This window comes from Heptranchias perlo, chromosome 10 (assembly GCF_035084215.1).
Source record: "Heptranchias perlo isolate sHepPer1 chromosome 10, sHepPer1.hap1, whole genome shotgun sequence".
In the NCBI taxonomy this organism is placed as follows: domain Eukaryota; kingdom Metazoa; phylum Chordata; class Chondrichthyes; order Hexanchiformes; family Hexanchidae; genus Heptranchias; species Heptranchias perlo.
This window is the reverse complement of record NC_090334.1, coordinates 46,193,068-46,210,308: the sequence shown is the minus strand read 5'-3', so window position 1 is coordinate 46,210,308 and position 17,241 is coordinate 46,193,068. Positions and strand designations below refer to the sequence as shown.

The 17,241-nt window shown below is 43.5% G+C and overlaps 1 protein-coding gene across 1 annotated transcript in view; it reads right to left on the bottom strand.

The window, feature by feature from the left end:
* Positions 1-17,241, bottom strand: part of txndc16 (thioredoxin domain containing 16) — a 124,475-nt gene that overhangs the window by 41,020 nt on the left and 66,214 nt on the right. The window contains exons 14-15 of the mRNA XM_067991622.1: positions 3,997-4,133; positions 145-229 (exon numbers count right to left, since the gene is read on the bottom strand). Of these exons, the coding sequence (XP_067847723.1) occupies positions 145-229; positions 3,997-4,133 (222 nt within the window). The remainder of the gene's footprint in view (positions 1-144; positions 230-3,996; positions 4,134-17,241) is intronic.

Here is a 17,241-nt window from a genome sequence, read left to right as displayed (position 1 = left end):
GGGTCCATAATCTTCAGAGCTTTGGCACTTGAGTTTGTGAAAACAGCTTAACATAATAATTTTTCAGAATGAGGTGTATTTTCAATAATGTCACAAACCTCAATCGCAATATTGTAGGAAAAGAAAGGAAATGTAATTACTTACAGATATGTAGCATCTTTTTGTGCGTACAATCCCATTACCACTGTGCCCCTCAGGGAATTAGCAGCTTCAATAAAGGCGTCATTCACTGAAACAAAATACAGAGGTTATGGCACTGGATCTGTTAAATATGAACGAACCAAAAGCTGTTTTCAAAGGTGAGGACCAAAGGTTGAAGTTTCACTAATAAAGCACTGTAATGACCTTGCAACTTGGTCTTCAGAGATTGCTGGCATAACCTTACATGTTAGTCCATACAGACTATGTATGGTTACAATTAAAACACCATCTGTGATTTCCTGACAGTAGATGTTTACTTCTTTGACTGGAAATGTGAGAATGGCAATGAAAGGATTCCAGTATACAACCTGAAAATTCCAGACTGCATATTCATAAATGTGGTGGTGTAGTGGTTATGCTAATGGACTACCAACCCAGAGATCGAGAATTCAAACCCTATCATAGCAAGTTGTGAGGCAGAGTTCAATAAATGTGGTATTTTGTAGGCTAGCACTCCAACCTGTAGGGTGAAGGGAATCTACCACCCCTACCTGATCAGGCCTACATGGGACTCTAGTCCAAACTAAATGGCTGACTGTCAGTGCTCTCTGAAGTTCCACAGGTAACTGGAATGGACAATTATTGTAGCCTTGCCAGCAATGTCCATATCTCAAGAATAAATTTAAAAATAAAATAGTGAGAGGGAAATTGTATGATTGGTGTTATCAGCATTAAATACAATGCACACAACTTTCATTTATACAGCACCACTGATGTAATAAAACATTCCAAGGCACGTCACAAGAGGTGAGAAAATGGACAATGATCAGTAACATGAGAAAAGTTAAAAGAGGTGGCTGAAGGCATGGCCATAGAGGAGGATTTGAGGAGGCTATCAAAGAGGGATGAGAGCAACAGAGTGGGCACCTGAAGGTCCTGCCACCAAAGGAAGAACAAAGGCACTTGAGGATGCAAAGGAGGCTAGAATCAGAAGAGCAGAGTACTTGCACATATGCCACACAGCTAGGGAGCGGCAAGGCCATGGAGGGATTTGTAGACAAGGACATGCATTTTGAATTCAGTGGGGAATGGTGAGCCAAATGGAGGCTGGCAAGGACAGGGATAATGAGAGTGGGATTTTGCATGTGACAGGATATAGGCAGCAGAGTTTTGGACAGGTTGGAGTTTATGTAGGGTGAAGTTTGGGGTGAACACAGCATTGGAGAAGTCAAGCCTGGAGATGATGAGGATTTCACCAATAATGGAGGAAGAGATAGGAGAGACACACATGAAGTCGCAGAGATGAACATAGGCAATCCTGGTGATGGATAGAATATGAGGTTTGAAGTTCAGGGTTAAACAGGACACTAAAGTTGTGCATCATTGGATTCAACCTAAGTGAGCAACTGAGGGGGGGTGGGGGGGCTAGGCGGGAATGGAAACAGGATCTAGCATGTGAAATTTTTGGCAAAAGCTAAGTAGGATGATCAGTCTTGCCAATCTGTCCTAAATCTCTCACATTTAATCTTATATCTATGTTCCCTCATTCTGGACCCCTCAACCACCAGAAACAGTCTGTTTCAATTTATTTTGTCCCATACATTCAAATTTTAAACACCTCGATCAAATCACCCCTTAATATCCTCTGTTCTAATAAAAAGTCACTTCTTTTCAAGTAAAAACAGAATGGTGGAAACACACAGCAGGCCAGGCAGTAACTAGAGAGAGAGGAAGGTAGGTCTAGAAAAGGTTGCAGAGGCAAGTTGGAATGAAATGGTGGATGGATTGTAAAGGAGCAGGGTTTTGAAATCAATGTGCTGGGGAATGGAGAGCAAGTGGATGTCTGCAAGAAGAGGGGTGACAGATAAGCAAGATTTGCACTAGTTAGGATGTAGGTGGCAAGAATTCTGGATGCATTGAAGTTTATGTAGGGTGGAAACCCACTGGGTTCAGCCTGAACAAGTAGTTGGGAAAGGATCTGCAATGCAAAGTTTCTGGTGAAAACCAAATAGGCTCACAGACAGATAGTTGGAGAGCACAGGAGCAGTCGTGGAATCCAAGAGGATGGTGAGAGGTAAAGTTGGTGTCATTGAGATATATATAGAAGCTGACTCCTACTTTTAGACTTACAGATTGTAATAAATTGGATAGCCTGGTGGTGAACGATAGAATACTAGTGCCTGGTCTTCAGTTGCTTCCAAGCCTTTATTCACAGAGATCCACATTACCTATTGTGCACCCCCTAGATAAGCGCTCATATAAATGGATACAAGAGTCCCCAATTGATACACACCACCTGAATACAATTAACACTAATTGATATAAATCATAGAATCATAGAAAGTTACGGCACAGAAGGAGGCCATTCGGCCCATAGTGTCCGTGCTGGCTGAAAAAGAGCTATCCAGCTTAATCCCACTTTCCAGCACCTGGTCTGTAGCCCTGTAGGTTACGGCACTTCAAGTACACATCCAAGTACTTTTTAAATGAGTTGAGGGTTTCTGCCTCTACCACCCTTTTGGGCAGTGAGTTCCAGACCCCCACCCCCCAACCGCTGGGTGAAAAAAATTATTCTCAGCTCACCTCTAATCCTTCTACCAATTACTTTAAATATATGCCCCCTGGTCACTCATCCCTCTGCTAAGGGAAATAGATCCTCCCTATCAACTCTATCTAGCCCCATCATAATTTTATATATCTCAATTAAATCTCCCCTCAGCCTACTTTGTTCCAAAGAAAACAACCCCAGCCTATTCAATCTTTTCTCATAGCTAAAATTCTCCAGCCCCGACAACATCCTCGTAAATCTCCTCTGTACCCTCTCTAGCGCAATCACACCTTTCCTATAATGTGGTGACCAGAACTGTACACAGTACTCAAGCTGTGGCCTAACCAGTATTTTATACAGTTCCAGCATAACCTCCCTGCTCTTATATTCTATGCCTTGCCTAATCAAGGAAAGCATTCCATATGCCTTTTTAACCACCTTATGTACCTGACCTGCTACCTTCAGGGATCTGTGGACATGCACTCCAAGATCTCTCACTTCCTCTACACCTCAGTGTCCTCCCATTTATTGTGTACTCCATTGCCTTGTTTGCCCTCCCCAAATGCATTACCTCACACTTCTCTGGATTGAATTCCATTGCCCACTTTTCTGCCCACCTGACTAGTCCATTGATACCTTCCTGTAGTCTACAGCTTTCCTCCTCACCATCAACCACACGGCCAATTTTTGTATCATCTGCAAACTTCTTGATCAAGCCCCCTACATTCAAGTCCAAATCATTAATAAATATCACAAATAGCAAGGGACCTCATACTGAGCCTTGCAGAACCCCACTGGAAACAGACTTCCAGTTGCTAAAACACCCGTCAACCATTACCCTTTGCTTCCTGCCACTGCGCCAATTTTGGATCCAACTAGCCACTTTCCCTTATATCCCATTGGCTTTTACTTTTTTGACCAGTCTGCCAAGTGGGACCTTGTCAAAAGCCTTGCTAAAATGCATGTACAGTACGTCAAATGCATTAGCCTTATCGACCCTCCATGTTACCTGCTCAAAATTCAATCAAGTTAGCGAGACACAACCGTCCCTTAACAAATCCATGCTGACTGTCCTCGGCATGGATGCATGGATACAATTAACACGGATGGAGGGGATCCTGCAATATATGAATGCTTTACTTCAAAATGTCAAATCTAATTTCCATAAATTTATTTTTAGGGATTGAGACCAAACAGAAACATTGATGGACCAAGAGTTCACTATCAGCATCAGGCTTTACTGAGTGATCTGACAGAGATAACAAACTGCAGTGATTTAATTTGAAGTTCTTATTGTTTCACTGTACCTTCTTTAATGTCTGGGCTGAATAAACCTACAACAGAAATGTCCCACTGAGGTTTGAGATCACTATGTAATTCTCCTCTTAGATAGGCTTCAAAATCTTCTGTCGACGTTAATAGGACAGGCTTGGTTACTCTGCTCCTAAAATAAAGAATAAATGAAGATCAAGCAAGAACCCCCAGAGCAGGCAAAACAGCTGCAAATGACTAATAGTCAGAAATTTTAAGAGTTCTATTAAGAGTCAAGGTGCAGCTTGATCGCAAACCACACTATGCAAATAGATAAATAATGTTGCTCACCAATAGTTGATGTACACAGTTGATTTAATTCAGCAACTGCAACTAGCCATATTTTATTTGTATTCTCGATTAAAGGAAGTTGGTACTTCTTAGAATTTTTAAGTTTCCAAACAGTGCTTTATTATAAATCTAAGCCCAACAATTATGTTGTTTTATTCAACAGTATACAAATGCTTCAATGCAGTCCTCTAAGCATGTGGTGCACAGATACTCTCTGGTGGACGCAATGAGTACCAAAGCATCAGACATTCACCAGAATGCAGTTTTGTGACATTCCTTCTATTAAAATAATTTAAATAAACACCCTTAATTGATATTAATTCAGGTACTTAACATACAGCTTTGTTGACAGTACAAGAATCACAAATACACAACCTTGCTCTGTCCACAATAGGCTAAAGTTAACCATATGTGAGACTTCACAACATAAAGGCTTGAAGAATCTAAACTAGCTGCTCCGCCCCATAAACTGAAGAATGCAATTTCCAGATGTTGCAATTTAATGTTCCAGCTATCCCTTGATACAGAGTGTGAACTGTACAGTGGAAAAAAAAAACAATATAAGCATTTAATTTCTAGTACTTTCACAGTTTAACCACTCAAATTCTTTTTTGGAAGATTGTTAACTGAAATTCTTGCAGTGATGTATTCCAAAAGTCACAATGAATTGGGCAAATCTACTGCTTCCTTAAATGAATATTCTATGATAATGTCTAAATAACATTATCTGAGAAAATTGCTTTCCGGAACATTGCCTCAATGCTTTGTCACCACATTATTGTAATGCATCCATCCCTTGATAATTTCAAATTTAGCTATCGTCTTCCCAGTTATTTTTTTTCCATTCTAGGCAGCAAGGAGTGATGAGGCATAAAGTCCCATAACCCAACCTCAAACTCCCACAACTCATTGCTGACAATGTTCAACTGATTGGGCCAGAAATTCTGAGATTCTTGGTAGAGGGGTCCAGAATTTGGGGTCAGATTTTAAAGTGATACAGAACCAGTTTATAACCCTAAGGAGCAAGAGCTCCACTTGCCAAAAACAACAGCCAAGGATGACAAAAGAGGTAAGGGACAACATAAATCTAAAAGAAAAAGCATACAAGGATGCAAAGAATAGCACAGATCCTGGTGATTGGGAGAAAGAAATACGAAGAACAGCAAAGGCTGACAAAACAGATAGTAAGAGCTACAAAAAGGGAGTATGAAAAGAAACTTGCAAGGGATATCAGAATCAACACAAACATTTTTTACAATTATATTAGGAAAAAGAGGGTGGTCAAGAGCAAAGTGGGCCCCTTTGGTGATATTATAAATGAAAATGAGGAAATGGTGGACTTGTTAAATAATTACTTTGCGTCAGTATTTACGGACACCCCAAGGAAACTAATTTTGAATCAGGGATGGGGAGACACCATAATTAACATAAGCAAATTAACAGTAATGGCACTAAAAAGAGTGACAAAACCCCAGGACCAAATGGTTTCCATCCCAGGGTTTTAAAGGAAGTAGGTGAGAGCATTGCAGAAGTCCTAACTATAATCTTCCAAAGTTCTCTTGATTAAGGAACCGTTCCTTTAGATTGGAAAATTGCACGTCACTCCGCTATTTAAGAAAGATGACAGGGGAAAACCAGGGAATTATAGAACAGTTTTTTTCACGGGATGCGGGCGTCGCTGGCGAGGCCAGCATTTATTGCCCATCCCTAATTGCCCTCGAGAAGGTGGTGGTGAGCCTCCTTCTTGAACCGCTGCAGTCCGTGTGGTGACGGTTCTCCCACAGTGCTGTTAGGAAGGGAGTTCCAGGATTTTGACCCAGCGACAAAGAAGGAACGGCGATATATTTCCAAGTCGGGATGGTGTGTGACTTGGAGGGGAACGTGCAGGTGGTGTTGTTCCCATGTGCCTGCTGCTCTTGTCCTTCTAGGTGGTAGAGGTCGCGGGTTTGGGAGGTGCTGTCGAAGAAGCCTTGGCGAGTTGCTGCAGTGCATCCTGTGGATGGTACACACTGCAGCCACAGTGCGCCGGTGGTGATGGGAGTGAATGTTTAGGGTGGTGGATGGGGTGCCAATCAAGCGGGCTGCTTTATCTTGGATGGTGTCGAGCTTCTTGAGTGTTGTTGGAGCTGCACTCATCCAAGCAAGTGGAGAGTATTCCATCACACTCCTGACTTGTGCCTTGTAGATGGTGGAAAGGCTTTGGGGAGTCAGGAGGTGAGTCACTCACCGCAAAATACCCATCCTGTGACCTGCTCTCATAGCCACAGTATTTATATGGCTGGTCCAGTTAAGTTTCTGGTCAATGGTGACCCCCAGGATGTTGGTGGGGGATTCGGCGATGGTAATGCCGTTGAATGTCAAGGGGAGGTGGTTAGACTCTCTCTTCTTGGAGATGGTCATTGCCTGGCACTTATCTGGCGCAAATGTTACTTGCCACTTATGAGCTCAAGCCTGGATGTTGTCCACGTCTTGCTGCATGCGGGCTCGGACTGCTTCATTATTTGAGGGGTTGCGAATGGAACTGAACACTGTGCAGTCATCAGCGAACATCCCCATTTCTGACCTTATGATGGAGGGAAGGTCATTGATGAAGCAGCTGAAGATGGTTGGGCCTCGGACACTGCCCTGAGGAACTCCTGCAGCAATGTCCTGGGGCTGAGATGATTGGCCTCCAGCAACCACTACCATCTTCCTTTGTGCTAGTTATGACTCCAGCCACTGGAGAGTTTTCCCCCTGATTCCCATTGACTTCAATTTTACTAGGGCTCCTTGGTGCCACACTCAATCAAATGCTGCTTTGATGTCAAGGGCAGTCACTCTCACCTCACCTCTGGAATTCAGCTCTTTTGTCCATGTTTGGACCAACGCTATAATGAGGTCTGGAGCAGAGTAGTCCTGGCGGAACCCAAACTGAGCATCGGTGAGCAGGTTATTGGTGAGTAAGTGCCGCTTGATAGCACTGTCGACGACACCTTCCATCACTTTGCTGATGATTGAGAGTAGTCTAACATCTGCTGTCGGAAAATTACTAGCGTCGATAATTAAGGATAGAGTGAGTGAACACCATGAAAATTTTCAGCTGATCAGTGAGAGTCAGCGTGCATTTGTAAACGGTAGGTTATGCCTGACGAACCTGATGAATTTTTGAAGAGGTGACTAAAGTAGTGTAAACAATTTTACAACACCAAGTTATAGTCCAGCAATTTTATTTTAAATTCACAAGCTTTCGGAGGCTACCTCCTTCCTCAGGTGAACGATGTGGAAATGAAATCCTCGAAATGAAGTCGCATTTATAATTCACAGAACAATGCTTGGTGATAACAGACAGTTTTTTCAACTGCCCGTTGCCAAGGCAATCAGTGTGCAGACAGACAGGTGTTACCTGCCAGGTCTCAGAATATACAAATCACCAAAAAAAACAAAAAAAAAACAGATAGAGAGGTAGAAACATAGAAAAGACAGCAACTGACCCGTTATATTAAAAACAGATAACATTTGTTCGCTGGTGGGGTAACGTGTAGCGTGACATGAACCCAAGATCCCGGTTGAGGCCGTCCTCATGGGTGCGGAACTTGGCTATCAATTTCTGCTCGACGATTTTGCGTTGTCGTGTGTCTCGAAGGCCGCCTTGGAGTACGTTTACCCGAAGGTCGGTGGCTGAATGTCCTTGACTGCTGAAGTGTTCCCCGACTGGGAGGGAACCCTCCTGTTTGGCGATTGTTGCGCGGTGTCCGTTCATCCGTTGTCGCAGTGTCTGCATGGTCTCGCCAATGTACCATGCTCTGGGGCATCCTTTCCTGCAACGTATGAGGTAGACAACGTTGGCCGAGTCACAGGAGTATGAACCATGCACCTGGTGGGTGGTGTCCTCTCGTGTGATGGTGGTATCTGTGTCGATGATCTGGCATGTCTTGCAGAGGTTACCGCGGCAGGGTTGTGTGGTGTCGTGGACGCTGTTCTCTTGAAAGCTAGGTAATTTGCTGCGAACGATGGTCTGTTTGAGGTTGGGTGGCTGTTTAAAGGCGAGTAGTGGAGGTGTGGGGATGGCCATAGCGAGGTGTTCGTCGTCATTGATGACATGTTGAAGGCTGCGGAGAACATGGCGTAGTTTCTCCGCTCCGGGGAAGTACTGGACGACAAAGGGTACTCTGTTGGTTGCGTCCCGTGTTAGTCTCCTGAGGAGGTCTATGCGATTTTTTGCTGTGGCCCGTCGGAACTGTCGATCGATGAGTCGAGCATCATATCCCGTTCTTACTAGGGCGTCTTTCAGCGTCTGTAGGTGTCCATCGCGTTCCTCCTTGTCTGAGCAGACCCTGTGTATTCGCAGGGCCTGTCCATAGGGGATGGCCTCTTTGACGTGGTTAGGGTGGAAGCTGGAAAAGTGGAGCATCGTGAGGTTGTCCGTGGGCTTGCGGTAGAGTGAGGTGCTGAGGTGCTGAGGTGTCCGTCTTTGATGGAGATTAGTGTGTCCAAGAAAGAAACTGATTCTGAGGAGTAGTCCATGGTGAGCTTGATGGTGGGATGGAACTTGTTGATGTTATCGTGTAGTCTCTTCAGTGATTCTTCGCCGTGGGTCCATAGAAAGAAAATGTCGTCGATGTATCTGGTGTATAGTGTTGGTTGGAGGTCCTGTGCAGTGAAGAAGTCCTGCTCGAACTTGTGCATGAAAATGTTGGCGTATTGGGGTGCGAATTTGGTCCCCATGGCTGTTCCGTGTGTTTGGGTAAAGAACTGGTTATTGAAGGTGAAGACATTGTGATCCAGGATGAAGCGGGTGAGTTGTAGGATGGCGTCCGGAGATTGGCTGTTGTTGGTGTTGAGTATTGATGCTGTCGCAGCGATGCAGTCATCGTGGGGGATACTGGTGTATAGTGCCGAGACGTCCATCGTGGTGAGAAGTGTTCCTGGTTCAACTGGTCCGTGGGTACTGAGTTTTTGTAGGAAGTCTGTAGTGTCGCGACAGAAGCTGGGGGTTCCCTTTACGATGGGTTTCAGGATGCCCTCGATGTATCCAGAAAGGTTCTCACACAGGGTTCCGTTGCCTGATACGATAGGACGTCCGGGTGTGTTGGCTTTGTGTATCTTTGGGAGGCAGTAGAAGTCTCCCACGCGGGGAGTACGTGGGATGAGAGTGCGTAGGATGCTTTGAAGGTCTGGATCGAAGGTCTTGATCAGTTTGTTGAGCTGATGGGTGTGTTCTTTGGTCGGGTCTGCGGGTAACCGTCTGTAGTGTTCCTGGTTGTCCAGTTGTCGGTATGCTTCTTTGCAATAGTCCGTTCTGTTCTGTATGACTATGGCTCCTCCTTTGTCCGCTGGTTTGATGACGATGTTGCGGTTGGTCTTGAGAGCGTTGATGGCGTTGCGTTGTGCTCGGGTGACATTCTGGACTGTCTTCTGAGTGCGGCTGATGAATCTGGCATTGACGCATTTCCTGACAGCTTGAGCATACATGTCCAGCTGAGGACAGCGACCCTCTGGAGGAGTCCAGTTTGACTCTTTCCTCTTCGGTTGCTGTACCGCGGATCCCTCTGTCTGCTGTTCCGGATGTAGTGGACAGGGGAATGTCTATGGATGTTGTTTATATGGACTTCCAGAAGGCATTCGATATAGTCCCTCACAAGAGACAACAGACTGTTAGCTAAAGTTGAAGCTCATAGAATTGAGGGCAAATTATTGACCTGGTTAGGAAATTGGATGAGCGGCAGGAGACAGGGAGTAGGAATAATAGGCAGGTACTCAAATTGGCAGGATGTGACTTGTGGTGTCCCACAAGGATCTGTGTTAGGGCCTCAACTATTCACTGTATTTATTAATGACTTAGATGACAGGATACAGAGCCACATATCCAAGTTTGCCAATGACACAAAGATAGGCAGCAATGTAAGCAGTGGAGATGAAGCATAAAATTACAGAGAGATATTAATAGATTAAGTGAATGGGCAAAACTGTGGCAAATCGATTTCAATGTAGGCATGTGTGAGGTCATCCACTTTGGACCTAAAAAGGATAGATCAGGAGTACTTTCTAAATGGTGAAAAGCTCGAAACAGTGGAGGGCCAAAGAGACTTAGGGTCCATGTACATAGATTAAAATGTCATGGACAGGTACAGGAAATAATCAAAAAGGCTAAAGGAATGCTGGCCTTTATATCTAGAGGACTAGAATACAAGGGGGGGGGGGGGGGGTAGAAGCTATGCCACAGCTATACAAAGCCCTGGTTAGACCACACCTGGAGTACTGTGTTCAGTTTTGGGCACCGGACCTTGAGGATATACTGGCCTTGGAGGGAGTGCAGCGTAGATTTACTGGAATGACACCTGGACTCCAGGGGTTAAATTACAAGGACAGATTACACAAACTAGGGTTGTGCTCCCTGGAATTTAGACAATTAATGGGTGATTTGATCAAAGTTTTCAAGATATTAAGGGGAACTGATAGGGTAGGTGGAGAGAAACCAATTCCATTGGTTGTTGGAGTCTAAGAGTAGGGGACATAGCCTAAAAATTAGAACCAGGACTTTCAGGAGTGAAGTTAGGAAACACGTCTACTTGCAAAGGGTGGTGGTAAAAGTTTGGAACTCTCTTCCACAAATGGCAGTTGATGCTAGCTCAATTGTTAATTTTAAATCTGAGACTGATAGATTTTTGTTAACCAAAGGTATTAAGGGATATGGGTCTAAGACGGGTATATGGAGTTAGGTCACAGATCAGCCATGATCTCAGAATGGCGGAACAGGCTCGAGGGGCTAAATGGCCTACTCCTGTTCCTATATTCCTAGATACGCCCAGTTACAACTGTTCTAAAATACATGCTAAATTCTGAAATTCTAGTAGATGCACCCACCCCAAAAGTAGTGGATATGGACATAAGCAAATGACGACAGGATAATGAAGGCAAAACTAGAAATTCCACCTGACTTAAGATAAGCTTGTAGAAGAGGGGCAAGTTCCCATCAAACCAGGAAGTGATTGAGTTCATAGGCTTGGAATGACCCCAAACTTTGTGAGCTTTAGCTCATTATTAATTTTTTTCAAATGATTTCAGAACAGACTGGAAACAATCATAAAACACCTGCTTCATCATCATCTAGTCAGAACTGTTACAAACTTCCTTCCAAATTCTTTCACACGAGATGTGCATTCCCTATTTCCTTAGAGCAACATAACCCAAATCCCTGCTTCCTCTCGTGCTTCCCCCCTCCCTCCTAGCCTGAGTACATAGCGGCCCAATCAACTCAACTATCTCTTTCATCATCTCCAGGATAGCCTCTCCCTAACTGGTCCTAGTATCTACCTAGAACCTAGAGTACAAAAGCAAGGAAGTCATGATGAACCTTTATAAAACACTGGTTCAGCCATAACTGGAGTATTATGTCCAGTTCTGGGCACCGCACTTTAGGAAAGATGTGAAGGCTTTAAAGATGCTACAGAGCAGATTCATTAGAATGATTCCAGGGATGAGGGACTTAAATTACGTGCATAGGCTGGAGAAGTTGAGATTGTTCTCCTTGGAACAGAGAAGGTTGAGAGGAGATTTGATAGAAGTATTCAAAATCATGAAGGGTCTGGACAGAGTAGATAGAGAGAAACTGTTCCCATTGGCGGAAGGGTCAAGAACCAGAGGGCATAGAGTTAAGGTGATTGGCAAAAGAACCAAAGGTGTCATGAGGAAAATCTTTTTTACACAGCGAGTGGTTGGGATCTGGAATGCACTACCCGAGGGGGTGGTGGAGGCAGATTCAATCATGGCCTTCAAAAGGGAACTGGATAAGTACTTGAAATGAAAAAAAATGTGCGGGGCTATGGAGATAGGGCGGGGGAGTGGGACTAGCTGGATTGCCCGTGCATAGAGCCGGCGCAGTCTCGATGGGCCGAATGGCCTCCTTCCTTACTGTAACCTTCCTATGATTCTATTGCATCTTACCTACCATATTGCTGTGCATTCTGGCCTTTCAAAAATGTAACAGAAAAATATGGTATATATGGGTAACGGAACATAGATTAATGAAGTCAATGAGTTAGCTTTAACAGAAAAATGATCAGAATTGTAGAATTTGATACCCAAAATAACATGATAAAAATACATTTTACTTAGTCACCTTAAATCAGTGGTTTTGAAAATGATATATTTTATGTTACATAGCATAACATCTCCATTGTTATAAAACAGTATGTTCTTCGACTAACCACGAGCAATGCTACAGGGCATCTGCTCATTTCTGAAAACATCTTGCACCTAGCATGTGTCTGTGAAACTGGAGTGTGACATTCCAAAAAGTTACATCTTATTACGAATGCAAAACAATCCCAAAAAAAAAGCAGAAAGAAAACCAGTCATTTTATACTTGGTTCTTCGACCTGCAGTCTGAAACTTACAAGCATCTAACCTGTATATTTAAAGAAGGGCCGGGTGTCCTTGTCGCCTGCAAATTAAAATTGCAGCGGGAAGATTGTTGCATGAAAAGAGTGGGTAAGTCCCCCACTTCATTTCAACTGCCCTGCCCTGCTTCCGTTGGCTGGGGGGGGGGGGGGGGGGGGGGGGCGCAGGAGAGTTAAAATCGAGGCCAAGATGTCTATCCAAGATTGTAGCATATTCTAGCATTTGGATGACTTTAAATTTTGCTCTTAGGGTTTGCATTATTATTTGAACCTTCCCAAATTTCAGCTTTGCACTCCCACACACATTTTTCTCTAAATCTTTGTTGACAGACTGATTGGATATGTTTAACTTCACATACTGACATAAATGAGAAGTTCTCTCCAGCAAAGCTTAGATCGAAAACAGATTTCCTGATCACAAAACGTGCACAACAAAATACAAAAACTAGCTCATGTGCAGACTCGGATCATTTCAGTAATTTTTTCCTAGCCTGACATGGCAAAACCACCAAGTTTGTGCTTCAAAACAGTGCAACTTCCTTCATTTTAAGATGTTTAAACATTTGTGTGTCTAAAGCAGAGTTATATTTAAGACCAGTCTTATCAAACTCACTAAAGTTGCATTGGCTTGAATTTCTGGCATGTTTATTTATTTATGGTCACTTTGATTGGTGTATTTCAGTACATACATTCCTGGCCTTGGTAAGAAAAATGCAAATGCTTTGGAGTGGTTTATCTTCTGCTAAATAGCTCCTCAACTAGTAGAGGCAGAAACCCTCAACTCATTTAAAAAGTACCTGGATGCGCACCTGAAGTGGAAAGTGGGATTAGGCTGGGTGGCTCATTTTCAGCTGACGGGACACGATGGGCCGAATGGCCTCCTTCTGTGCAGTAAATTTTCTATGATTCTACGATTACAGAGGGCATAAAATTATTAATTTAATAAATTAGAATACTCTGATTTTCACCTTTCTTCTCCTTTTAAACCTGCAAGAAACCCAGGGCTCAAGATGGGAGTCATCCTGACCACTCTGCTTTGCTTGAAGGAGAAGAATGAAGAACAGAACAGGGACTCCAAGAAGACCACAGGAGATGGGCTGCTCGCAGGCATTCCTACCCTGTCCATAGGGTCTATCGGCCTGGAGTCAGTTACCTTTGCTTTTCCAAGGAGCAGTGCATTAGGAGACTAATGCTTCTTCAGAGAGGCTGTTACAGACCTGTGCCGCCTCATACAACAAGATCTGCAACTCACTCTCCCAACTGGCCATGCATTGTCTGTAGCAGTTAAAGTGACTACGGCCTGTAATGTTTTTGCTTTGGGCTCCTTCAGACTGTAGCAGGTGACATCAGTCATATCAGTCAATCTGTACTCATAGAATCATAGCAAATTTATGGCACAGAAGGAGGCCACTCAGCCCATCGTGTCCGTGCCAGCTGAAAATGAGCGACCCAGCCTAATCCCACTTTCCAGCACTTGGTCCGTAGCCTTGTAGGTTACGGCACTTCAGGTGCACATCCAAGTACTTTTTAAATGAGTTGAGGGTTTCTGCCTCTACCACCCTTTCAGGCAGTGAGTTCCAGACCCCCACCACCTTCTGGACGAAAACATTTTTCCTCAGCTCCCCTCTAATCCTTCGACCAATCACTGTAAATCTATGGCCCCTAGTTATTGACCTCTCTGCTAAGGGAGGTAATCCATGCATGCATCATGCAGTTTACTGATGCCATCTTTGCCAAGGCCATTGATTTTATAACATTCCCCACAGATGCCAGCAGTGTTAGAGAAGCTATGCTACAGGAGATTGTGTTTGGGTTCCATTTTGTATTAAGGACTTAATTTTGTGATTAAAAGACAGTTTCTGGATCATTTCCAAAATCAGCTAATACCTTCAAGATCCTTTCATGGTTGGTACAATAAAGGATAGCTTTCTGTTCTTGGTGCTGTTCTGACCTTCTGGTAGGTAAATCTCTCTGTCATACAAGGAGTGCTTTTACTCTTCACCCTTGATGTAAGGAAACAGACTGCTAATGCTTTGGTAGAGCCCAGAGCCTGAATGGCACCAGTTTGAGCTTTGATCAAAGCTGCTAGAAACAAACCCAAGTCTTGATCCATTATTCCTACAAAACTATGAAATATTCACAAATGTGATAAACAGATCTTTATCTGTCACTGCAGGCTAAAAGATGTTTCTCATTAAAAATTGGCCACATACAGCACAACCGTTCTTTAAAACCAAGTAGTTTGAGTGCTGTGTGTTCAGGATCAGGATTAGGCTGCTGGGTCTACATATAAATTGCATTATAATTCACTGGAGTAGATATCAGCTGTCTATGTGCATTGCAAGGGTGTAAAACTCCAATTTTTATTTTTGTTTCTTTTTTGTAATAAAGATAGTAAGATTACCCAACTTGCAGGGTCTTTGTCATTCTTTAAAGTTGAGGGCCCTCCTCCCCACCCAATAGGCAGACATTTGTCACTATCGTGAATTGTGGGGGAGCACTCTCAAAGAATGTCGCTGTCCTGCCAGAATTTCAACAGTAACAAACCATCCACATGAACCAGGTAAGACAAGGGAGGCAGGAAGAACCACGGCCTGAGCAAATTTAGCCGAGGCCTCTGATGAACAGACGCACATTGGGAAATATGAAGATGGCAGCTGCCATAAGCCTGGATAGTCATAGGTAAACTGGAGCTGTGAGATAAATGCTCTTTTCTAATGGAAGGTATCAGCAACCACCGCCCCCCCCCCACCCCCCACAAGCCACACGCTGTCCCAGGACAGAAATACCCTATACCTCACTGTACACACTGCTCCCCTAGAAATAACAGTTTCTGTGACTGATCAAAAGCTCAATCACTGGAAGGTATAGATTATATGCTAGACTGTCACCTACCAGACTTCTGTCTGGGAGCCTAGACTAACAAGATACAAATGAACTGCAGATACTAATATGCAACAACTAATGAAAGGCACATTGTGAAGACTGGGAGTCTGGAAAATGCTAAAAGGAAGAACTTTGTGCAATTAATGTAAACTTCAAATGTGAAACCTGAGAAATTATCAATGGCAGAGTCAAATTGATATGGGAAAATATGCATGTTTCAGATCTCTGCCCCCTCACCAATCCCCATGATGCACCAAGTGTAAGTGCAACCAAATTGGAGGTCTCTGGCGTCCGGAATTAATTGATTTCCCTGGAATCAAAAACGGGGGTGGGGGTGAAAAGACAAATTGATTTCTAGGGCACAATAAACGAAATGGAAGTAAAACCCTGCATCTTCTACTCAGTTTACCTCAGATCTCAGCTTACTGAGATGTTATTTATGTTGCAATATACTAACAAAGAAAGTTTTCTGTAATAAAGGCACTATTTTACTTCATAGAATCATAGAATGGTTATAGCACGGAAGGAGACCATTTGGCCCGTTGAGTCCGTGCCTGCTTTCTGCAATAGGGATGGGCAATAAATGCTGGCCTCGTCAGCAACGCCCACATCCCATGAACGAATAATTTTTAAAAATAGCAATCCAGTTAGTTCCACTTCAAGCCCTATCCACGTAGCCCTGCAAATTTTTCCCTTCAAGTGCTTATCCAATTCCTTTTCGAAAGCCTCAATTGAATCTGCCTCCATCACCCCCTCAGGCAGTGCATTCCAGATCACAACCACTCGCTGTGTAAAAAAGTTTTTCCTCATGTCGCCTTTGTTTTTTTTGCCAATCACCTTAAATCTATGTCCTCTGGCTCTTGACCCCTCCGCCAATGGGAACAGTTTCTCTCTATCTACTCTGTCCAGACCCTTCATGATTTTGAATACCTATCAAATCTCCTCTCAACCTTCTCTGCATACACCCCAGCTTCTCCAGTATGCACATAACTGTAGTCCCTAATCCCTGGAATCATTCCAGTAAATCTCTTCTGCACCCTCTCTAAGGCCTTTCAAATGTTAAATGGAAAGAGTGTGGCAGTATTTGCAGGGAGTAAGCCACATTAAAAAGTTTGAAAACCAACATTAGAGTAAAGTTTAAAAAAAAAGTTGTCCAATTTCCTGCGCAAAGGCAGGTATGGAAGACCATATTTTGGACCAACAGCTTTCAGCTCTTGTTCGTGATCCAAATTTATCTTGCTTGCTTTGTTATATCAGATACCTACTGAAGAAGTAGATAAATCACTCACAGATACATGTTTTACTGAGGGTGATCCATGCTCTCACTTGAATCTTGAGCGAGTCTCAAGGAACTTAACTTAGGAAATACATCAATGACAGGGATATGAGAAATTTTAGCATTTGCTATTTATTTTTGATAACGTAAAGCCCCATTTCCAAGTTATTTCATAATTAAACATGATGGAGGAATCATGGCAGGTACAGCACAGGAGGGGGCCATTCAGCCCATTGTGCTTGTGCCGGCTCTTTGAAAGAGCTATCCAATTAGTCCCATTCCCCTGCTCTTTCCCCATAACCCAATAAACTTTTTCCCTTCAAGCATTTATTCAATTCCCTTTTGAAGGTTACAATTGAATCTGCTTCCACCACCCTTTCAGGCAGTGCATTCCAGATCATTACAACTCG